Raw genomic sequence first — 24870 nt, forward strand, 5'->3', positions numbered from 1 at the left:
TGGGGAATCCATTGCTATTGTAAAAGTTTATCTGCTATCTTATATAATTTAAATGTTTGGGACCAGATACTTTAACACTGTCCTTTTTTAAAGAGTGTTTTTGAAATAATCTTAATAATTAACTGAGATTTCTTACAGTTTTAACTATAGAAGTTTATTTTTCTTTTTCCATATTAATTTTCCTTTTTTGCTTTGTATAATTTTCTTTTCTTTCTTCTTTTTTTTTAATGGTCTGTTTCTTTCCCTTTTGTACTTTGGAGAAGTTTATCTTGGTGCTAGTTTTTCTAACTTTTAATTAGTTCACTTTATTAATCAGGGTTCAATCAGGAAGGTAGGAATCAGTTTAGCTTTTTAAAGGTATTTAAAAAGGATTTACTATAGGGAATTAGCAGTATATAAAACTTGTGGAAAGTCTAGAGGAATAAAGGTCAAATAAGACCTTTGCTAGGCCTTAGTTTTACTGCTAACATTTAGAGATTAAAGAAGTTGAAAGAACTTAAAGAATTGTGTAGGGATGTTTATGGCTTCCTCCAATCCCAAGTGAGTAATTTGTAGGAAAACAACTAGAAGGAAATGATACTGAATTACCAGCAGAAAAAATCTAGTACTATAGTAAAATATAGAAGGAACATATGGTTAAAGTAGGCTGTATAAATTCTGTGACTGGCATAAGATAATATATTTTTTAATGCATCAATTTCTGTGTGGCAATTTGTCACCTTTTTCTTACTAAGTCTGAAACAACTAACTCCATTGGAAGTCATCAGCTTCTTGCTGTCTCATGTCATTAATCTTAATCATATTGTGTAATTTTTTTAAAGCAAGAATTTATAGAAGATAAGCCAAATGTGCCACATTTGAAAGTATGGGACTGCTGAAAAGTACAAGTATTCACAATTTTAAAAAATCACTAATTAGGAAGGCAAAGTCACCAGTCTGTATCAGTTGTACTATGAGTCGGTGACACATCAGGATTCCCTGAGTTTTTATTATCTTTGTCTTTTAACCTCAGGTAAGATTCTCTGTAGGAAACAAGACTTATTTCACTTAATTGCAATATCCCTGATGATTCTAAGTATTAAAGTGTTATATGATAAATGCCTTAACAGTGTTTGTATGTATTGATATTGACCAGCCATTTAGTTAATCACAATAATAAGGGAAGAGAGAACAAGGAGAAATGGGCTGTAACTTCTTTGAGTACGATTGTGAACACATTACCCAAACCCATGTTTAGCTGCCAATACTAAAGGCAAGTACTTGAGAGACTAGTTCTGTTTGGAAAGGAATTTGAGCTTTCCTCAGGAAGCTGACCACCTGGGACAGAAGGTAGACTCTTGTAGAAAAGTCAATTAGGAGGATTCTGCCTGGCTCAGAGATTTTTAAAGGCACTTAGGGCGGTTAATTAATTAAGGTAGTGTATGGTCTGTAACATTTCTTGATCTCGTGCACACTGAAGATCAGGCTACAGACATTATTATGTTGCTTGAAGGTTGAACAAGGGGTCTGGTTCCTTGGTGTCCAGGCAGTGGGGAGTAGGAGGTGTGAAGGGGAGTATATGTGCAAGAGGGTCTGGTTCCTTGGTGCCCAGGATGGTGCCAGAGAGCCTGCTGACATGTAGAAGGCTCTGTTCCTTCTAAGAAAGAATGTGTGATGCATAGCTATACAGAGAAAGGTTTAGTTGGGGGCTAAGTTTGGTAAAGCTTAAAGAATACTTAGGTGGGCTGAGGGGCCAAGGCTTGTCCAAGGCCAAGCTTCAAATAGAAACAAACATTCAGAAAGCATTAGAACTCCAAGGTGCTTTTGACATGAAAGGCCAAACAATGACATTATTTGAGAATTTCAAAGCCTAATAAACTTGCAATTTTTAGTTATCTGGAAATCAAATAGTTTATCTTTTATGAGAAAGTCAACACCCATTTATTTACCCATTGAAAACGATTGCTGATAAAAATGCATTTTCCCTTAAAAACCACAGTATATCTTGATTTTAAGATGCCAAAATTGATTTAAAAGGGAATCTTAAAATTTTATTTCTACTCTGAAATTTTTTATAACAAGAAATTATGAAAATCATTAGTATTTATTAAAATGGGAACAAATAAGAATAGTTACAAAGATACTATCTTTTCTACCCTTATTTGTTTGGATATTCTGTTTGTCTCAGTAATATTTTTTTGATATTTTTATGTTCAGTATATATTATATTAAATTTTACCTGTACAATGAACCCTACTGATGGAAAATGCTCCAATGAATGAAAGAGATGAAATTTATGCTTGCCAATCTAAAAAAGTTGGTTTTGGAGATCCAAATTAGATGATATTTGTCAAAATAATTCTTAACCTGTTTAATGATAATAACACTTTCATTGAAATCCTGAATAATTACGTTCAATTGACAAGTAAGTGTTTCTTTTTTTTTCCTTCAGATACTAAATCAGTAGTCACAAACTCAGGTGCCTATAGAAGTATATTAGAGTGGCTCTGTGCAATGTAAGTTTCCATGAAGATGGGAGTATTCCATCTTTATTGTGCAGTACTGTTGGCATTAACTTTATTTGGCTGTTGAGCACTTAAATGGATTAATATAACTGAGAAGCAAATTATTTTAATAAATTTGAATAACCACATGCAGCTAGTTAACTTAGGTACTATTCAAACAAACCCAGAATTTCAGTGATTTAACCCAAGAGAAGTTTTATTTACTTTTTATATAATAGTCCATTATGAATAGTTCTTTATGCCTGGGGCAGATCTTTCTTCTACATCTTTTTGGCTTCATCATCCCTTAAGAACTTGGGAGACCTCTGTTTCCAAATGAAAGACCTTGGAGACCTTTGTTTCCCTAGCCTAAAAACCAGAAAGATCTGTCTGATGACATTCAGTTAGTAAGAACTAGTCATATGGCCACATCTGGATCCAGGTAACTGAAAACTGTAGTCCACAATGACACAGCCACTGTCCAGAAATAAATTCTACACTGTGGTAGGAGACACACAAATTTTTGATAGTTCTTCCATAAAAGACCAGGCAAATGACATACAAAAGTGAAATGGGCTAGATGGCAATGCATTGACTCTAAGAGGCAAGGGCAGAACTCTGGCATGCCCTAAACATAGAGAAGTTACTATTCATAATCATGCTCGTGTTGCTCTGTTCTAAGATGGGACCTATGTTGCCAGATATTTTAGGGCTTGGGGGTTTAGAGGTTTTTAAAACGAAAATCTGAACCAATGTATTTTTGTGAAATATTTCTTGTTTAAAAAGATTATGGATAAAACTGTTACTAACACTCATATACAAGTTTCTTGTGAACAAGAATTAAATTTAACTTTAAAGAAGTTGCCAAAGCCGATTTCTACCTCCAGCCTCAGGAAATCTATTTAGGGTATCTTAGGTTTGACTTTCTTGGGAATCCCTACGAATGAATCTCATGGTAGGAGGTATTTTGCATCTGGATCCTCTCCCATGGCTTAAAGTTTTCAAGGTTCACGCATGTTCTAGTGTGTCAGTACCTCCTTCCTTTTCATTTATTTTTGTTGATTGATTGGGTTGGAATTGACATATAACATCATGTAAGTTTAAAGTACGCAACCTAATTTTAGAAGAGAAAAGATGGTGGAAGAGTAGGGGACCCTATTTAAGCCAGTCTGCTGAATTGAGCTGGATATCTACCAGACGATTTTGATGGTAAGATGTAAGATATATCTGGACCTCTACAAAAAGAGTATCTTGGTGGTTGGTTTTGAGGTGTGAAGCAGGGTACCTCCAAGATTCTGTGTCCCTGGAGTGTAAAATACTCCCATGCTGGGGACTGGGCACACACTCACAGACAGGAAGTGGCAGGAAAAGGACTTTAGGATAGCCCCCCATACTAAAACCTGGAGCTGTAGGGGCATGCGTGTGAACTGGGGGTGGCTGGCTGTTTTAGAAGCACTAAGGGCAGAGAGGTGCCTGATCCTGGAAGTGAGGGCTGGGAGTGCAGCTACGGGGTGCACAACCCAGGATGCTACAGTTTTTAGTAGCACAGACAGAAATGGAAATAGTGTGGCCTGGAGTGCTCAGTGGAGAGCAGACTGCGATCTCTGTTCTGAGACAGAGATTTGGATATAGTCACTTCTGCTCTGACTCTCGAAAGAGATGGAGAAAGCTGCCAAGGAAAGTCGCCAGAGAAAAAAAGCCCCCCAAAAACGGTTTTCACTGAGCCCATCCACCCTCATAGAGGGCAGGGCAATTCTGCCCAAACAGGATTGCCTCAGTAACAGTACAGCAGGCCCCTCCCCCAGAAGACAGATTGGAAGAACAAGAGACTGACAGCCCTAAGGTTCCTATAAAACATGTACATCATGCTTAGGTTGTGATCTATACTTTGGACTGCGGACATTCCCCCAGCCGTCTCTCACCAGAATGATAGGAGGAGGACCCCCAACAGAGGAAAATTCAGAGACTGTGACATCTGCCACAGAACTAATAAATAGGGATATAAGCAGGATGTCAGAAATAGACTTCAGGGTAACAGATATGCAAACAATACCTAGGTTGGAGGAAACCATAAACAGAAACTTATATACGAAAAGGGAAGAAGTGAGAGGTAATCTGGCAGAACTGAAAAAAGCACTATCGATGGGATCCAGTCTAATCTAGATAACTCTATCAGCTAAGGTAGATGAGGCAGAAGACTGAATTGGTGATCTAGAAGACAAACTGATGGAAAAGATACAAATTTGTTATGAAACAGGGAGCCGTGATTCTGTGGGCATATGAGGAGGAGGCCTGGAACAAACAGCTTAAACTCCATAAAAACAGAATTAGAGAAATAAATGATGCCATGAAACGTTCCAGTGTCAGAATGACTGGGATTCCTGAGGGGTGGAGAGAGAGAGAGAGAGAGAGAGAGAGGAGTAGAAGATACAGTTGAGTAAATCCTAGCTAAAAACATCCCTAATCTGGGTAAGGAAACAAACAGTCCTGTCGTAGAGGCAGAGGAACTCCTCCCAAGATCAATGAGAACAAACGAATGCCATGACATTTAATAGTACAATTCACAAATCTTAGATCCAAGGAAACAATTTTGAAAGCAGCAAGGGGGAAGAGCTTTCTTAAGTACAGAGGGAGGAACAGGAGAATAATGTCAGACCTGTCCACAGAGACATGGCAAGCCAGAAAAGACTGGCAAGACATATTCAGGGTACGAAATGAGAAGAACATGCAGCCAAGGATACTCTATCCAGGAAGGCTGCCATTCTGTATGGATGAAAGATAAAGAGCTTCCAGGAGTGGCAGAAAATGAAAGAATATGTGACCACCAAGCCAGCCCTGCAAGACATAATAAGGGGGGGTTCTATAAACGGAAAGAGACTCCAAGAGTGATACAGAGCAGAAACTTACAGAGACAATCTATAGAAACACAGCTGTCACGGCAACATGATGATGATAAAATCCTATCTTTCTATAAGCACTCTAGGGGTGCCTGGGTGTCTCAGTCACTAAGCGTCTGCCTTTGGCTCAGGTCAAGATCCCAGGGTCCTCAGATCGAGCCCCACATCGGGATCCCTGCTCATCGGGCAGCCTGCCCCTCCCTCTCCTACTCTCCCTGCTATGTTTCCCCCTCTCTCTGTCTCTCTCTCTCAAATAAAGCCTTAAAAAAAAAAAAATCACTCTCAACATGAATGGCCTGAACACTTGTATAAAACAGCACAGGGCTACTGATTGGATAAAAAGACAGGACACATCCATACGCTGTCTATAAAGAGACTCATTTTGAACCTAAAGATACATCCAGCCTGGAAGTGAAGGGATGGAGAACCATCTTTCATGTCAATGGACCATAAAGATAGCTGGGGTAGCAACTCTCATCTCAGACAAATTAGATTTTAGGCTAAAGACTGCAGTCAGAAATACAGAAGGACGCTGTATCATTCTTTTTTTAAAATAATTTTTAAAAAATTTTAATAAACATATAATATATTATTAGCCCCATTGGTACAAGTCTGTGAATCGCCAGGTTTACACACCTCACAGCACTCACCATAGCACATACCGTCCCCAATGTCCATAATCCCACCACCCTCTCCTTATCCCCCTCCCCACTCCGGCAACCCTCAGGTTTTTTTGTGAGATTAAGACTCTCTTATGGTTTGTCTCCTCCTGATCCCATCTTGTTTCATTTATTCTTTTCCTACACCCCAAACACCCCACGTTGCATCTCCACGTCCTCATATCAGGGAGATCATATGATAGCTGTCTTTCTTCGACTGACTTATTTCGCTAAGCATAATACCCTCTAGTTCCATCCATGTCGTGGCAAATGGCAAGATTTCATTTCTTTTGATGGCTGCATGTATTCCATTGTATATGTATACCACATCTTCTTTATCCATTCATCTGTTGATGGACATCTAGGTTCTTTCCATAGTTTAGCTATTGTGGACATCGCTGCTATAAACATTCGGGTGCACGTGCCCCTTCGGATCATTACGTTTGTATCTTTAGGGCAAATACCCAGTAGTGCAATTGCTGGGTCATAGGGTAGCTCTATCTTCAACTTTTTGAGGAACCTCCATGCTGTTTTCCAGAGGGGTTGCACCAGCTTGCATTCCCACCAACAGTGTAGGAGGGTTCCCCCTTCTCCGCATCCTCGCCAGCAACTGTTGTTTCCTGACCTGTTAATTTTAGCCATTCTGAGTGTTGTGAGGCGGTATCTCATTGTGGTTTTTGATTTGTATTTCCCTAATGCTGAGTGATGTGGAGCACTTTTTCATGTGTCTGTTGGCCATCTGGATGTCTTCGTTTCAGAAATGTCTGAAGGTTCTATCCAACAAGAAGATCTAATGATTGTAAATATCTATGTCCCCAACATGGGAGCAGCCAACTATATAACCCAACTATTAATCAAAATAAAGAGACATATTGATAAGAATACGGTAATTATAGGGAACCTTAACACTCCACTCTCAGCAATATACAGATCATCTAAGTGGAAAATCAACAAAGAAACAAAAGCTTTGAATGACACATTGGACCAGATAGATGGACCTCGTTGTTATATCCAGAACAGTCCGCCTTAAAACCACAGAATACTCATTTTTCTCCCAGCTCATATGGAGCTTTCTCCAGAAGAGACCACATACTGGGTCACAAATCAGGTCTCACCTGATACCAAACGACCGAGATGATTCCCTGCCTATTCTCAGACCACAATGCTTTGAAATTGGAACTCAATCACAAGAAAAGGTTTGGAAGAAATCCAAACACTTGGAAGCTAAAGACCATCCTGCTCAAGAATGTTTGGGTCAACCAGGAAATCAAAAAAGAACTTAAACAATTTGTGGAATCCAATGAGAATGAAAACACATTGGTCCAAACCCTATGGGATATTGCTAAGGTGGTCCTAAGGGGGAAATACATAGCCTTTCCAGCCTCAAAAAAAAGAAAAAAGAAACAGAAAAATCCCAAATACACAAACTCTCTTTACACCTTAAAGAACTGGAGGATCAACAAACAAATTAAGCCTAACCCACAGAGAAGAAGGGAAATAACTAGGATTAGAGTAGGGATCAATGAGTTAGAAACCAGAAATACAGTAGAGCAGATCAACGAAACTAGAAGCTTGTTCTTTGAACGAAATAGTAAGATGGATAAACCACTGGCCAGACTTATTCAGAGGAAAAGAGAAAGGACCCAAACTAATAAAATTATGAATGAAAAGGGAGAGATCATGACTAACACCAAGGAAATAGAAACAATCATCAGAAATTGTCATCAACAGCTATATGCCAGTAAGTTAAGCAACCTGGAAGAAATGGATGAATTCCTGGAAACCTGTAAATTTCCAAGACTGAAACAGGAAGAAACTGACAACCTGAATAGACCAATACCTAGTAATGAGATTGAAACAATGATCAAAAACAAGAAGAGTCCAGGACCTGATGGATTCCTTGGGGAATGCTCCCAAATATTCAAAGAAGAAAGAATACCTATTCTCCTGAAGCTCTTTCAAAAATAAGGAACAGAAGGAAAACTTCCAGGCTCATTCTATGAGGCCAGCATTCCCTTGATCCCCAAACCAACCAAATTCTCAAATAGGAGAATTTGAGACCAATAACCCTGTTTAATACGGATGCCAAAATTCTCAACAAGATCCTAGCTAATAGGACCCAACAGTACATTGAAAAGATTATCCACCATGACCAGGTAGGATTTATCCCTGGGTTGCAAGGGTGGTTCAACATTCACAAATCAATCAATGTGATAGAACGCATTAATAAGAGGAGAGGCAGGAACCATATGATCCTCTCAACTGATGCAGAAAAAGCATCTGACAAAATACAGCATCCTTTCCTGATTAAAACTCTTGAGAGTACAGAGATAGAACTGTCCTCGATTTCATAAAATCCATCTATGAAAAGCCCACAGCAAATATCATTTTCAATGGGAGAAGGCTAAGAACCTTTCCCTTAGGATCAGGAACACGACAAGGATGCCCACTCCCACTACTGTTTTTCAACATAGTGCTAGAAGTCCTAACAACAGCAATCAGACAACAAAAAGAAATAAAAGTTATTCAAACTGGCAAAGAAGAAGTCAAACTGTCCTCGCAAGATGGCATGATACTTTATGTTGAAAACCCACAAGACTCCACCCCCAAAATTAGTGGAACTCATGCAGCAGTTCAGTAATGTGTCAGGATACAAAATCAGTGCACAGAAATCAGTTGCTTTCTTACTCCCTAACAATTAAACTGTAGAAAGAGAAATTGGAGAATCGATTCCATTTACAATACCACCAAAAAACATAGGATGCCTTTGAATAAATCTAACCAAAGAGGTAAAGGATCTATGCTCTAGGAACTACAGAACACTCAAGAGAGAAACTGAAGAAGATACAATGAGATGGAAAAACATTCCATGCTCATGGATCGAAAAAAATAAACATTGTTAAAATGTCTACGCTGCCCAGAGCAATCTATACTTTGAACGCCATCCCCATCAAAATACCAGAGGCATTTTTCAAAGTGCTGGAACAGACCATCCTAAAACTTGTGTGGAAGCAGAAAAGACCCAAAATTGCCAAGGAAATGTTGAAAAAGAAAAAGAAAGGCTGGGAGCACCATGTTGCCTCATTTCAAGCTATATTACCAAGCTATGATCACCAAGACAGCAAGATACCAGCACAGAAACAGACATATAGACCAATAGAACAGAATGGAGAGCTTAGATATGGACCCACAACTCTACGGCCAAATAATCCTCGATGAAGCACGAAAAAATATCCAATGCAAAAAAGACAGTCTCTTCAATAAATGCTCCTGGGAAAACTGGATTGCTATATACAGAAGAATGAACTCAACCATTCTCTTACACCATACACAAGATATACCCTAAATGGATGAAAGACCTCAATGTGAGACAGGAACCCATCAAAATCCTAGAGGAGAACATAGGCAATAACCTCTTTGACATCAGCCACAGCAACTTCTTTCAAGACATGTCTGCAAAGGCAAGGGAAACAAAAGCAAAAATAAACTTTCGGGGCTTCGTCAAGTTCAAAAGCTTCTGCACAGCAAAGGAAACAGTCAACAAGACAAAGAGGCAACCCATAGAATGGGAGAAGATATTTGCAAATGACACTACAGAAAAAGGGCTGATATCCAAGATCTATAAAGAACTTCTCAAATGCAACACCCAAAAAACAAATAAGTCAAAATATGGGCAGAAGACATGAACAGAAACTTCTCCAAGGAAGACATATAAATGCCCAATAGACACATGAAAAAATGTTCATCCTCATTAGCCATCAGGGAGATTCAAATCAAAACCACATTGAGATACCATATTACACCAGTGAGAATGGCAAAAATTGGCAAGGCAGGAAACAGCATGTGTTGGAGAGGATGTGGAGAAAGGGGAACCCTCCTACACTGTTGGTGGGAAGGTAAGTTGGTGCAGCCACTTTGGAAAACAGTGTGGAAAAAAATTAAAATTTCTCCCCAAATTAAAAATAGGGCTACCCTATGACCCTTGAATTGCACTACTGTGTATTTAACCCAAAGATACAGATATAGTAAAAATGAAGGGTCATATGCACGCCACTGATCATAGCAGCCATGTCCACAATAACTAAAATGTGGATAGAACTGAGATGCCCTTCTGCAAACTAATGAATAAAGAAGACATGGTCCATATATAAAATGCAATATTACCTAGCCATCAGAAAAGATGAATACCCACCTTTTACATTGACATGGAACTGGAGGGGATTATGCTAAGTCAAATAAGTAAAGAAGAGAAATACAATTATCTCAGGATTTCCCTTTGTAGGGAATGGCATGGGGGTCATTAGGAGTAGGAAGGTGAAAATGAAGGGGGTTGAAATCAGATGGGCAGACAAACCATTAGAGAGTATGGACTTTGAGATACAAATTGAGGTTTTAAGAGGGGAGGGTGCTGAATGGATCAGTTGGCCCAGTGTCGGTATTAAGGAGGGCTCATATTGCATGGAGCACTGGTTATTATACACAAGCAATTAATCATGGAATATTACATTAAAAACTAATGATGTGGGGCACCTGGGTGGCTCAGTGGGTTAAGCCTCTGCCTTCAGCTCAGGTCATGATCCCAGAGTCCTGGGATCGAGCCCCCCATCGGGCTCTCTGCTCAGCAGGGAGCCTGCTTCCTCCTCTCTCTGCCTGCCTCTGCCTGCTTGTGATTTCTCTCTGTCAAATAAATAAATAAAATCTCAAAAAAAACCCAAACACTAATGATGTGTCATATGGTGACTAACGTAATAATAATTTTTTAAAAGGATGTGCTATATTCCATTTCCACGTTCAAAAGACCCTGCTGATGGCAACACATGGCCTTTCATTGGCAAAGGACTAAGGATGCACAGAGTGGGGGATAACCTGGTTGCTGTTTCGTCATGGTTGCTTAGCCTTGAGTCTGCACAATATGTAGGTGGGATATGATATTTATGGGATAATGGGCATTTGTTAGAGTACAGCAAGCCAGTAACCCGGAGGAGGGAGCATATCAAAGTGTTGTCATCTCCTTTAAGATTTGGAGGTTCGAATCCCAGCTGGACCAGAGATAAATGCAAGAGAGCTGGGTGCAGGGTGCACTGAAAGCCCTCATATTTGTTGAGTGCTTTCTGAACATCCGGTAGTGGGCTATCCCCTGTCCAGGGAGGAGAGAGTGGGGTGTCACCATTTGCACTCCATGTTGACACCATCAAAGAGGAACAGAGCATCCTCCAGTGGGGGTGGAAGCCACTTACATTGCCCTCCCCCAACCCTGTGCTTGGCATGTTTTTGTTTTTGTTGTTTTGTTTTGTTTTGTTCTGTTTTGTTTGTTTTGTTTTGTTTACTGGCGTGGGTTTGACCATGAGCCAACAAAGATAACATCCCCCCAGAAAAGTAAAACAGTCAGTGTGCCCCATGCGGCAACTCTACTGATTATTCTGTACTTCAAATCATCCCTTCAGTTCTGGTAGAAATAGGACCAAGGCGTATTTTTTTCTTCTTTTTTCTTTCTTCTTCTCACCCTCTCTCCTTTAGAATCAGGCTTACAGTTTTTGTTAGTTGTTTTTATTTCCTTTTCTTTCTCTCTCCCACTCTCTTTTTTGGCTCCGATTTCTTTTTCTTTTAATTCCTCCTCCCCCACCCATCCCATTTTTTTTCCCCCTTTGGTATCAGGCTCATAGTTTTGTTTTATTATCTGTTTGGCTTTTTGGGTTCTTTTTTCTCTTCCTTTTGGAGCAGGGTTTTTTGTTTTGTTTTGTTTTAATTATTCTTTTTTTTTTTCTGGGCATTTTTCAACAAACAAATTATAGTACACCTAGATAAGAGTCAAAGCACTCCCCACTGGAAGCAAGGAGGAACCCTGCAGAGCACTAAACAGTGGGAATGAGCAGCCAAATTGCAACAGCAGTGTGCACAGAGCATACACCAGAAACACTTCCTGAAGTGGTAGGCCCCGAACAGTGTGTGACTCTTTTTAATGTAGTATTATTCTGAGGTGGAAGAAACATAACAGCCTTTCAAAACACAAAATATAGAAACATAGCCAAGATGACAGGATGGAGAATTTCTCCCCAAAGGAAAGGTCAGGAAGATATCACAGACAGGGACTTTCTTAAAGCCAATATAAGCAATATAGCTTAAAAAAATTTTAGATCAACATTAATAAGACTGTAAAGTTTTTCCGGCAAGATAAACACAACACCAGGTAAAGTGGGTGCTAGGCAAGATTTATTAAAAACACTCTCCGGAGAAGTTTCAGGGCTCAGGAGAAGGGGAGCCAGGAAAGTTGCACGGGGAGGAGGTGGGCACCCTTGGGCGATATTCCGAGACTCTGGAAAGCAGAGTGGTGGAAGTCGTGCCCAAGGCAGGGGAAGGGGTCTTTTAAGGGCCCTCGAGGGGAGTTCAGGGGTCCTTTGGCAAGTCTCCCTTATTTGGATATTTCGTCTGCTCATCGGGGTCCCATTGGTCCACTGGAGCCCTGGGTGGGGGTCTCAGATTCCTGCTTGTCAGGGTCCCATTGGTCCACAGGAACCTGGAGTGGGAGGGTTTTCAGAATCCTGCTTGGGTCTTTGTTCTACCGTCGGAGCTCAGATTTTGTGGCGGGGACTTTGGCCATCTTAAGTAGCCCTTTCTTTCTGCCAGCCCAACAAAGACTACTACCTGGCTTTAAAAAAATCACAGAAGACACCAGGGATACCCTTATAAAAGTCCTAAGAACTAGTCAGGCTAAAATGAAAAACGGTATAACTGACTTGCATAACAGGATATCATTACTATGAGGATTGAAGAAGCAGAAAAGTTAGGTGATATAGAAAGTAAAATTTTGGAAAATAAAACTGAAAAGAAGAGGGAAAGAAAACTTTTGGATAAAAAAGGCAGACTTAGGGAACTCAGTGAAACCATAAAGCAAAATAATATCTGTATCATAGGAGTTCCAGAAGAAGAGCAGCTGAAGGGTGCAGAAGGTATATTTGCACAAATTATGGCTCTTTCCCTATTCTGGGGAAAGAAACAGGCACTCAAGTCCAAGAGGCACAGAAAACCCCCCGCAAAACCAACAAAAACAGGTCAAGACCATAACAGATCATAGTGAAACTTGCAAAATACAAAGATAAAAAGAATTCTGAAAGGAGGTCAGGAGAAAAGGTGTTAAACCTACAATGGTAGACACATAAGGCTGGCAGCAGACCTGTCCAGAGAGACCTGGCAGCCGGAAGGGACTGGCATGATATATTCAACATGCTAAATGAGAAAAATATGCTGCCAAGAATACTTTATCCAGCAAGGCTATTGTTCAGAAAAAAAGGAGTGCTAATAAGTTTCTAAGAGAAACAAAATTAAAGGAATTTTTAAACACTTAAGCCAGCCCTGCAAGAAGTATTAAAGGGGACTTTAAATAACAAAGACCAGAAAGGAATAGGGACTATCTACAGCAACAGTGACTTTACAGTTAATTCAATGGCACTAAATTCATATATTTCAACAATTACTCTGAATGTAAATGAACTAACTGATCCAGTCAAAAGACACAGCTTATCAGAATGGATACAAAAAGAAGACCCATTGATATGCTGCTTTCAAGCATACTCATTTTACATAGTATGAGAGACTCATTTTACACCCAAAGACACCTCCAGATTGAAAGTGAGGATATCAAAAGAAAGCTGGAGTAGCCATCCTTCTATGTGACATACTAGATTCTTAAAATTTAAATTCAATTAGCCAACATAATACATCATTAGTTTCAGATGTAGTGTTCAATAATTCATCAGCTGCATATAACCCCCAGTGCTCATCAGAGTCAAACTAGATTTTAAAACAAAGACTGTAATAGATGAAGATGGACACTATATCATAATAAAGAGGTCTACCCAATAAGAATATCAAACAATTGTAAATATTTATGTCCCTACCTTGGGAGCAGCCAAATATATAAATTAATTAATAACAGACTTTATCTCATTGATAATGATGCAATAATAGTAGAGGACTTTAATACCCCACTCAGAGCAATGGAAAGATCATCTAAGCAGAAGATCAACAAGGAAAGAAGGGCTTGAAATGACACACTAAACCAGATTGAATTAAGAGAAATACACAGAACATTTTATCCTAAAGCAGCAGAACACACATTATTTTTGAGTGCACATGGAACATCCTCCAGAATAGATCACGTACGGGGTTACAAATTAGACCTCAGCAAGCACAAAAAAGATTGAGATCATACCGTGCATATTTTTAGGCCACAGTGTTATAAAAGTTGATGTCAGCTACAAGAAGAAATTTGGAAGGACCACAAATATATGGAAGTTAAAGAGCATCCTATTAAAGAATGAATGGGTCAACCAGGAAACTAAAGAAGAATTTAAAAAATTCATGGAAGCAAATGAAAATGAAAACATGATAGTCCAAAACCTTTGAAATGCAGCAAAGATGGACCTAAAAGGGAAGTATATAACATAATAGACCTTCCTCAAGAAACAAGAAAAGTCTCAAATATACAACCTAACCTTACACCTAAAGGACCTGAAAAAGAACATCGAATAAAGCCAAAACCCAGCAGGAAAAGAGAAATAATAAAAATTAAAGTAGAAATCAATGATATAAAATCAAACAAACTGTAGAACAGATCAATGAAACCAGGTTCTTTGAAATAATAGGATCAACAAACCTCTAGCCAGACTTATCAAAAAAAAAAAAAAAAAAAAAAAAAAAAAGGAAAGAAAAAGGACCCAAATAAATAAAATCATTAATGAAAGAGGAAGGATCACAACCAACACCAAAGAAATACAAAGAAATATAAGAGAATATTATGAGCAATTATATGCCAACAGATTAGGCAATCTGGAAGAAATGGATGCATTCTTAGAAACATGTGAACTACCAAAACTGAAACAGGTAGAAAAAGAAAACCTGAACAGACCCATAATCAGCAAAGAAATTGAAGTGGTAATTGAAAATCTCCCAACAAAGCAGAGTCAAGGGTCAGATGGCCTCCCAGCGCAATTCTACCACACATTTAAAGAATTTAATGCCTATTCCTCTGAAGTGGTTTCAAAAAAATAGAAATGGAAGGAAAGCTTCTCAACTCATTGTGTGAGGCCAGCATTACCTTGATCCCCAAACCAAAACCCCACAAAAAGAATTACAGACCAATATCCCTGATGAACCTGAATGTAAAAATCCTCACCAAGATACTAATAGGGTCTAACATTACATTAAAAGGATTATTCACCATGACCGAGAGTGATTTATTTCTGGGCTGCAGGGGCGATTCAACATCTGCAAATCAGTCAGCTTGACATACCACCTTAATAAAAGAAAGGGCAAGAACCATATGATACTCTCAGTAGATGCAGAAAAAGCATTTGTTAGAATACAGCATCTTTTCTTGATAACAGCCCTCAACCAAGTAGGGATTAGAACGAATATACCTCAACATGATAAAAGCCATAGATGAAAGACCCACAACTAATATCGTCTTCAATGGGGGAAAACCGAGAGCTTTTTCCCTAAGGTCAGGAACATGACAGGTTTGTCCACTCTCACTATTTGTTCAATGAAGTACTGGAAGTCCTAGCCTCAGCAATCAGACAAGAAGAAGAAATAAAAGGCATCCAGAATCGACAAAGAATTCAAACTTTCACTCTTCACAGATGACCTAATATTCTATATAGAAAACCTAAACAACTCCAGCAAAAAATTGCTAGAACTGATCAAGAATTCAGCAAAGTTGCAGGATATAAAATCAATGCACAGAAGTCTCTTGCATTTGTATATACCAACAATGAAACAGAAGAAAGAGAAATTAAGGAGTCAATCCCATTTTCAGTTGCACCCAAAACTATAAGATACCTAGCCTAACCAGAATAAACCTAACCAGAGGTAAAAGATCAGTAGTCTGAAAACTATAGAACACTATGAAAGAAATTGAGGAAGACACAAAAAAATGGAAAAACATTCCATGCTCATGAACTGGGAGAACAAATATTGTTAGAAAGTCTATACTACCCAAAACAATCTACACAGTCAGTGCAGTCCGTATCAAAATAACACCAGTATTTTTTACAGAGTTGGAGGAAATAATCCTGAAATTTGTATGGAACCAGAAAAGACCCCAGATAGCCAAAGGAATTGAAAAAGTAAACAAAACCCGGAAGCATCACAATTCCGGACTTCAAGCTCTTTTACAAAGCCGTAGTCATCAAGACAATATGGTATTGGCACAAAAACAGGCACACACAGGTTGTGGAACAGAATAGAGAGCTCAGAAATGGACCCTTGACCCTATCACCAACTAATCTGCAATAAGGCAGGAAAGAATAGCCGATAATAGGGGGAAAAAAAGTCTCTTCAACAAACACTTTTGGGAAAACTGGACAGCCACATGCATGCAGAAGAAGGAAACTGGACCACTTTTTTACATCACATAAAAAATAAATTCAAAATGGATGAAAGACCTAAATATGAGACAGGAATCCATCAAAATCCTAGAGGAGAACACAAGCATTAATCTCTACTACCTTGGCCAGAGAAACTTCTTGCTAGGCATTTCTTATTTTAATAATTCTTAACAAGTTTATAGGCCACCTCCATATTTGGTCCAGAGTTTGAAAAACATTGCAGCAAATTGGCTCTGTATTAGAATAGAAACCATGTCTGCTGATTTTATTCCACTCTGTCCCAGCACTTAATATGACATTTAGGACATAGAACAATGTATAAAAATTTACTGAGTGAAAGGAATAAAAAGCTTTAAAAGATTTTTTTTAAAGTACTATCCCAATTTCTGTCAACAAGAAAACATGTTTCTGGAAAGTCTTAATAATTCGCTGAGGCAAGGGAAACATGAGCAAAAATGAACTATTGGGGCTTCATCAGAATAAAAAGGGTTTGCACAGCAAAGGAAACAACACAACTAAAAGGCAGCATCCAGAATGGCAGATATTTGCAAATGACATAACAGATAAAGGGCTAGTATCCAAATCTATAAAGAAATTTTCAAACTGAACATCCAGAGGACAAATAATCCAGTCAAGAAATGGGCAGAAGACATGAGCAAATATTTCTCCAAAGAAGACATACAAATGGCTGGTAGACACATGAAAAAATGCTCAACATCACTTGTCATCAGGGAAATACAAATCAAAACCACAATGAGATACCAACTCACACCAGTCAGAATGGATAAAATTAACAATTCAATTAACAACAGATGTTGAGGAGGATGCAGAAAAAGGGAAACCCTCTTACACTATTGGTGGGAATGCAAATTGGTGCAGCTACTCTGGAAAACAGTACGGAGGTTTCTCAAAAATTTAAAAATAGAACTGCGGTACAACCCAGCAGTTGCCATGGTAGATATTTATCCAGAGGATGCAAAAATAGTGATCCAAAGGCACACCTGCACCTCAGTGTTTATAGCAGCAATGTCCATAATAGCCAAAACATGGAAAGAGCCCAGATGTCCACCAACAGATCAATGGATAATGATGTGTTACACACACATACAAACACACACTGGAATATTAGCCATCAAAATGAATGAAACCTTGCCATTTAGAACACAAGCAGGGGGAGTGGGAGAGGGAGAAGCAGGCTTCCCACTGAACAGGGAGCCCTATGTGGGGTTCGAGCCCAGGACCCTGGATTCAAGAACTGAGTCAAAGGAAGACACTTAACGGCTAGTCCCCTAAGTTTTTGTTGGTTTTGAGGGGAGTTCTCTGTGCCTTTTGGCCTTGAATGCCTGTTTCTTCCCTCAGATTAGGGAAAGAGCCATAATTTGTGCAAATATACCTTCTGACCCCTTTTCCTGCTCTTTTTTTGGAACTTCTGTGGTATGAATATTATTTTGCTTTATGGTTTTGTTGAGTCCCCTAAATCTGCCTTTGTTATCTAATACTTTTCTTTCCCTCTTCAGCATTATTATTTTCCAAAATTTTATCTTTTTTTTTTAGAAGATTTTATTTATTTATTTGACAGAGATCACAAGTAGGCAGAGAGAGAGAGAGGAGGAAGCAGGTTCTCCGCTGAGCAGAGCCTGACATGGGACTTGATCCCAGGACCCTGAAATTATGACCTGAGCTGAAAGCAGAGGCTTAACCACTGAGCCACCCAGGTGCCCCACAAATTTTATCTTCTTTATCACTGACTGATTTGCTTTTCTGCTTCATTCACCTTCATTTATATGGTCTCCACCCGGGACTATATCTCAGTTATAGCATTTTTTTTTTTAATCTCAGCCTAACTAGAGTTTAGTTCTTTTATCTCTATGATAAGGGATGCTTAGTGTCTTCTATGGGTTTTTTCCCAGGCCAGTTAGTATCTTTAGAATCGTTGTTTTAAATTCTAGTTCAGACATCTTACTTATATCAATATTGATTAAATCCCTGATTGTAAGTTCTACCTCCTGTTCTTTCTTTTGGGGTGAATTTCTCCCAAGCTCAAGATTTTTGTCCAGAAAAGAAAAGAAAGAAAAAACAACAACAACAAAACAAAACTAGATCCTGGGTGTGTTTTCATCTGCTTATTAAAAGAAACTAGATCCTCAAAATAAGGTAGAAAAAAATACATGTATCTATATGAAATATGTTGATAGGCGACTGAAAAAGAACACATATGTATTACCTATATATACAAATAAAAATTAGAATTAAAAATTGAAAAAATAAGAAAATAACAAAAAAATAAAAGAGTAAAGAAAAAGAAACAGTGAATACTGGATATCATTTTTCCCTAGAGCTAAAGTTCTCTGTGATCCGTTAATTGGTGCGATTGAGTTGTTTGTGCTGGTCTTCTAGAGGAAGGGCCCATTGTGCTGATGATCATGTGGACCTGATTTTGTGGAAATGTGCCTCCAGGGTGTAGGGCTTTGTGTAGGCAGCTCTGAACTCCACTAGGTGGTAGTGTTTTACTCTGTGAAGGCTTTCAGCTCTGATCAGCAGGTTGAGTATGGCAGTCCCCTGCTGTCTAGCCCTGGAGATGATAATTTCTATCACCCACTCTTCAGTGAGTCCTCACAGAAATCCAATCACTCTTGTCTCCCCAGTTTCTATCAGAACTCTATATTCACCCTGCCTGTGTCTGAGCCTTTTATCTCAGGCATGCATCTGAGTTTCAAAATTCCAACAAATTTTAAGGGCTTTTGAGATGGGATCCCACCATTCCTCCCAAGGAGGGTCTTGCCAGGCTTGTTCTTTTTGCCCACTACACCCCAGGAGAGTGATTGCACAATTACACAGCAGTTCATGGTTTATGGCAACACAGAGTAGAAATCTGGGAAATAAACTCACCATTCTCAGACTACTTCCATACTCTTTTGCCTGGGAACAGTGCCACACTTAGGCGCCACACATTCCTTCAACCCAGGGGATCCTGAGATCATGCCCTCGTACCTGGAATTTTGCCACCTCAGCATCTTTAAGCCAGGCATGTCCCCAGCTGTAGCAGACTTCTACAAGTTCTGATTTTGCACTCTACTACTTGTAGTACTTTGCGGGATCCTCCTTAAGCAGATTTCCATCTTGCTACTTTACCCTAGCTGTATCACACTGGATCTAGGTCTTCTTACCTCCTACCTCCCAAACAGAGGTCACCTTTCTACTTGTAGACTTGTAGCAGTTGCTTTCTCATACGCGATCGATCGGTTGATTTCTCGGGTGTTCAGAATGAGTTGGTAACTGTGTAGTTGTATTTAAGGGACGAGACAAGTTTAGAGTCTCCCTATTCCACCACGGTTTTCGTTTTTTTTTTTTTTTTTTTTAACTTTATTTGAGAGAGAGAGACACAGATAGTGAATGTGAATGACAGAGAGAGAGAGCTCAAGTGAAGGGGAAGGACAGAGGGAGAAGGAGAAGCAGGCTCCCCACTGAACAGGGAGCCTGATGTAGCACCAGGCTTGATCCCAGGACCCAGAATCGTGACCTGAGCTGAAAAGAGACCCTTAACTGAGCCACCCAGGCACTCCTCCTCCACCATCTTAATTCCTCCTCCCTTTACCTGCCTTTTTAACAGTTAAAACCATTATGATTGACTTGAAGTTGACGTAAGAATACTAATCTGGAAGCCTACCTTCCCTCAGCTCGGATTTCAGGAAAGGCAATATTTCAGGCACTAGTAGTCAGCATTATCAAGAGAAAATGAATTTTTTATTGCAATAGATTTGAAGTTTAGGGGTGCCTGGGTGGCTCAATTGGTTAAACGACTGCCTTCAGCTCAGGCCATAATCTTGGAGTCCCTGGATCGAGTCCCACATCGGGCTCCCAGCTCCATGGGGAGTCTGCTTCTCCCTCTGACCTTCTCCCCTCTCATTCTCTCTCACTCTCCCTCTCTCTCAAATAAATAAATAAAATCTTAAGAAAAAAAAAAAGAATTGAAGTTTATCATAGCAACTTTGTTTTTATTTTTTCTTCCATAAGTCAAACATTATCACAATTGCATCTTTGAATCATTACTGTACTAACAAATATAGACTATTTCTGTACTCTACCATGCCACTTATTTAACAGTTGTTATAGACTGTCCTACTACTAGTTTATTTTATAATGATAGATAATTTTCAAATACTCTTTATTATGAAATAATTTCAAACTTTTAACTTCTGCCCATTTCTAATGTGATACCTTAATGCATTATATTACAGTTATTTGTTTACTCAGTCTACTTCTATTTAAGACTATGATTTCTTTGTATTCTTATTCCCTGGTTTATATTTATTACATAACATAAACTCAAAGAATAAAATGACTAACTCATTTGATTTGCAAGATGGGAAATTGAAGTCATTGAGTTTTCAATAGTTTTTTGCTCTAATTTCCTTATTTATATCCCAACAATATCAGCTTTTAATTTAAAAATTTAATAATTAAAAGTGAAAATGCCTTCTTGAAACCTCTTACAGATAGTTATGTAGTTTTTCATTTTAGTAACATCTAGCCCTCTTGCTGTTTATCTTACTATGGTCTTAACTTACTATATCACTTGTATATGTTGTATAATATGAATTAAGTTAAATACCACTAGTGTTTTCATCATTCAAACACAGCACTTTCAATCTAGGAAGTAATTCTCAAATCAAGTTTGAACACTATTTCCATTAGCAAGAATAAATAATAATATTAAAGAGTTTAATGTGCAGTTTTTAATAAACTTCATTTGGCTGAATTAGGTTGTTTTATAATGGAAACTAGAATGTCACTTATCAATTTATATTTAAGACAAGAAATATCCCAAAGTGTGTAGAATATGTAAGTGCCTTATTTGTTATACTCTTTTTTCTTTCTTTCTTTCTTTTAAGTTAACAAGCAGTTTGTTTTATTTTAAAATCTAGGATGAGATAGTTGGTTTCAACAGCTTATTTTTCAGTAGCTTTTGAGGTGACCATATGAAGTACAGTATTGTGATGCCTCCAGCTTTGGAACTTTTCTTTTTCAACATTCCTTTGCTATTTGGGGTCTTTTCTGGTTCCATGCAAATTTCAGAATTATTTGTTCCAGCTCTGTGAGAAAAGCTGATGGTGTTTTGATAGGGATTGCATTGAGTGTATAGGTAGGTAGCATAGACATTTTAAAGATATTTGTTCTTCCGATCCAGGAGCATGGAACATTTTTCCATTTCTCTGTGTCTTCCTCAATTCCAGGAAAGAAATAGTTTTCTGAGTATAGATCCTTTGCCTCTTTGGTTAGGTTTGTTCCTAGTTATCTCACGGTTTTTGGTGCAGATGTAAATGGGATCAACTCCTTAATTTCTCTTTCTTATGTCTCATTGTTAGTGTATAGAATACAACTGATTCCTGTGCATTGATTTTATATCCTGCCATGCTGCTGAATTCCTGTATGAGTTCTAGGAATTTGGGGGTGGAGTCTTTTGGGTTTTCCACACAGAGTATCGTGTCATCTATAGAGAATCAGTTTTTGACTTCTTTGTTGATTTGGATGCTTTTTATTTCTTTTTGTTGTATGATTGCTGAGGCTAGGACTTCCATTGCTATGTTGAACAACAGTGGTGAGAGTGGACATCCCTGTGTTCCTGACCTTAGGGTAAAGTTCTGTTTTTCCCAATTGAGAATGATATTCACTGTTGGCTTTTCATATATAGCTTTTATGCTATTGAGGTATGTTCTCTTTATCTGTACCTTGTAAAGAGTTTTAATCAGGAAAGTTTGTTGCACTTTGTCAAATGATTTTTCTGCATCTATTGAGAGGATCCTATGGTTCTTGTCCTTTCTTTTAATTATGTAGTATATCACATTGATTGATTCGTGGATTTTGAACCAACTTTGCAGCCCAGCAATAAATAAAGAGAAGAAAAAATTTAAAATTGGAAGACCAAAGAACCATGGTGAGAAATTCTGTATGAAAAATTCCCCTAGCACTGGAGTTTTGCAGTTCTAAATTATGGGTAAACTTGGTTTTGGCTGATCTTCTGAGGGAGGTTCCTGTTGTGGTGATCCTCTGGTGCCCCCCCACACCCCGGGGCGGAATTGTACCACCCTTACGGGAGGCCAGGCTAAGTAATCTGCTCCAGATTGCTTTTTGCGGCTTTTGTTCAATGAAGGCTTTCCAGCACAGTTTAGAGAATGAGAATGACAATGGTGGCCTCCCAATCTCTAGTTCCAGAGCGGAGAGCTCTGGGCACCACTTCTCAGTGAACCCTGGGTTAAATGCAGTCAATCACTCTTGTCTTCCTGGACTCCATCTGCATTCTGTGCTCACCCAGGCTATGACCAACCATTTCTGTCTCAGTTATGTGACCCTGTTTGGAGTCTCCAAACCCAGCAGACTCCTGTGGTGTGCTCCTTACAGGGTAGGATGTCTCACTGGTTCTGCCATGGTTTGTGGTATATGGCACTCTTGAGCTGAGAGTCCACTCCTGGGCTCACTGAGTGGGCCCGGCTCCCTTGCTCCAATGTCTGGTAACTCTTCCATACCCAAGCACCACCTCCTCCCCACTGTCTTCCTGTGACCCCAAGGATCCTGAGACCACACTATCCCACCTCGGATTTCACCCTATTTTGCCAGCTAGTGCTTTTCAGGCAGGGAGATCCCTCAACAGAGCAGACTTCTGAAAGTTCTGATTTTGCATTCTGCTGCTATATCACTTATGGTGCCAGCTTCTGGAGGCTCCCTCCAGAAGGAGGGTAGCCCTCAGTTTATCTTACCATAAGTCTCCTTGAATTCACTTCTCTGTACCTCCTACCTTGCAGAACGTGGACACTTTTCTATTTTTAATATCTATTTTTAGATCTCTGGTTGAGTTTGCAGGTGTTCAGGATGATGTGATAGCTATCTATGTGCATTCCTAGGGCCAGACTAAACTAAGGTCTTCTACTACTCCACTGTCTTAGACAAATACTCTCTTTTCTGATATTGAAGTATTTATAATGCCAAGTAAGTGGTCAGAAATTTCCTTTTTAAGCACTATATTTAAGTAATGGTAGGTAGGTAATCTTGGTGTTTAAGAGCTTGGAGTACCTATCTGATAGATACATGATACTAGTCACAAATGCAAGCTGTTTGATTTAAAATTTTTTTGTAGTCACATTTTAAAAACTAAAAGAAACATGAAGTTAATTTTAAAAATATAATTTGACTCAGTATGTCCACCATATTATTTTAGAATGTGTTTGGTACTTTTAAATTAGCCTTTTTTACACTAAGTACTTTTAATCTGGTATATATTTTGCATTTAATGTGCATTTCAGTTCCTTCCTTCAATTACTTGTGAAAATTACTGAATCACTCTGTGTATCAAATCCCAATCTTTACAATGGCAACAGTTTTTAAGAATTAAATTAGATAATATATGACATGTCTGGCAAATAGTGTTACATAATTCTTAGCTATTTTCTTAAAAAAAAAAGTTCAAACAAGTGACCATGGCAGTAATGACCTCACTGCCTTAAGGCAGCATCATATTTTAGGGATTAAGTTGTAACCCTTAAACACTCATCTCTCCTTGGACAATGCTGGACACGCACATAATCTCTTCAACTGCTTGTTTTAATTATTTTTGAAGAGAAACAAAATCATTTTTAGTTCATCAATTGTGACTCATGCTCATGTACAACACTGATAGAAGATGTTAATAATATCTGGAAGGAATACTAGTTGAGCATCCGGGAAATAGATCTCTTTACTGTGTACTCAATTTTTCTGTAATTTCAAAACTACTCTAAAAAGTAAATTCTATTACAAGCAAACCAAGAAGGCAAATACCATGTCTGTTATTAATTCTTGCTGCATCTTACTTGTGACAGAATCCATCAGTAAAAGTGGTGTAATAGTAAAAGCATTATTAAAAGTGCTTTTTATTTTATTTTATTTTTTTAAAGATTTTATTTATTTATTTGAGAGAGAGACAGTGAGAGAGAACATGAGAGGCGAGAAGGTCAGAGGGAAAAGCAGACTCCCCATGGAGGTGGGAGCCCGATGCGGGACTCAATCCCGGGACTCTAGGACCGTGACCTGAGCCGAAGGCAGTTGCTCAACCAACTGAGCCATTAAGTGCTTTTTAATAATAAAATGATAGAAGTTTGTAGTTAGAAATATAACTTAATGTTTCCTCTTTTGGTAGTCATTCATTATCCACCTCTTTTTAAGTAATATATGGTAAACTTAAGCATGAAAATGTTGTTTTTACTCTGTGGTCATTGGGGTGGGCAATGGGCAATTATTGGTGGCATTCTGATGCTAATGGCAGAAATACTCCATAAATATACACCACCATGGTTTTGAGAATATTTTTTTTTCCTAATTTCAGGTTGGGTGGGACTATATCAGCATACAAGATAGTACCAGATGAAATAGAAGAAATCAAGGTATAGTATGCTATTTTTTTATCTCTTAGAAG

At 38.6% G+C, this 24870-nt stretch overlaps 1 protein-coding gene across 14 annotated transcripts in view; it reads left to right on the top strand.

The window, feature by feature from the left end:
- The window catches only part of GPHN (gephyrin), a 641151-nt gene that overhangs the window by 254234 nt on the left and 362047 nt on the right, over positions 1-24870 (top strand). For all 14 annotated transcript variants that reach the window (XM_059182361.1, XM_059182360.1, XM_059182367.1 and 11 more), the window contains exon 3: positions 24781-24838. In XM_059182361.1, the coding sequence (XP_059038344.1) occupies positions 24781-24838 (58 nt within the window). The remainder of the gene's footprint in view (positions 1-24780; positions 24839-24870) is intronic.

This window comes from Mustela lutreola, chromosome 7 (genome assembly GCF_030435805.1).
Source record: "Mustela lutreola isolate mMusLut2 chromosome 7, mMusLut2.pri, whole genome shotgun sequence".
In the NCBI taxonomy this organism is placed as follows: domain Eukaryota; kingdom Metazoa; phylum Chordata; class Mammalia; order Carnivora; family Mustelidae; genus Mustela; species Mustela lutreola.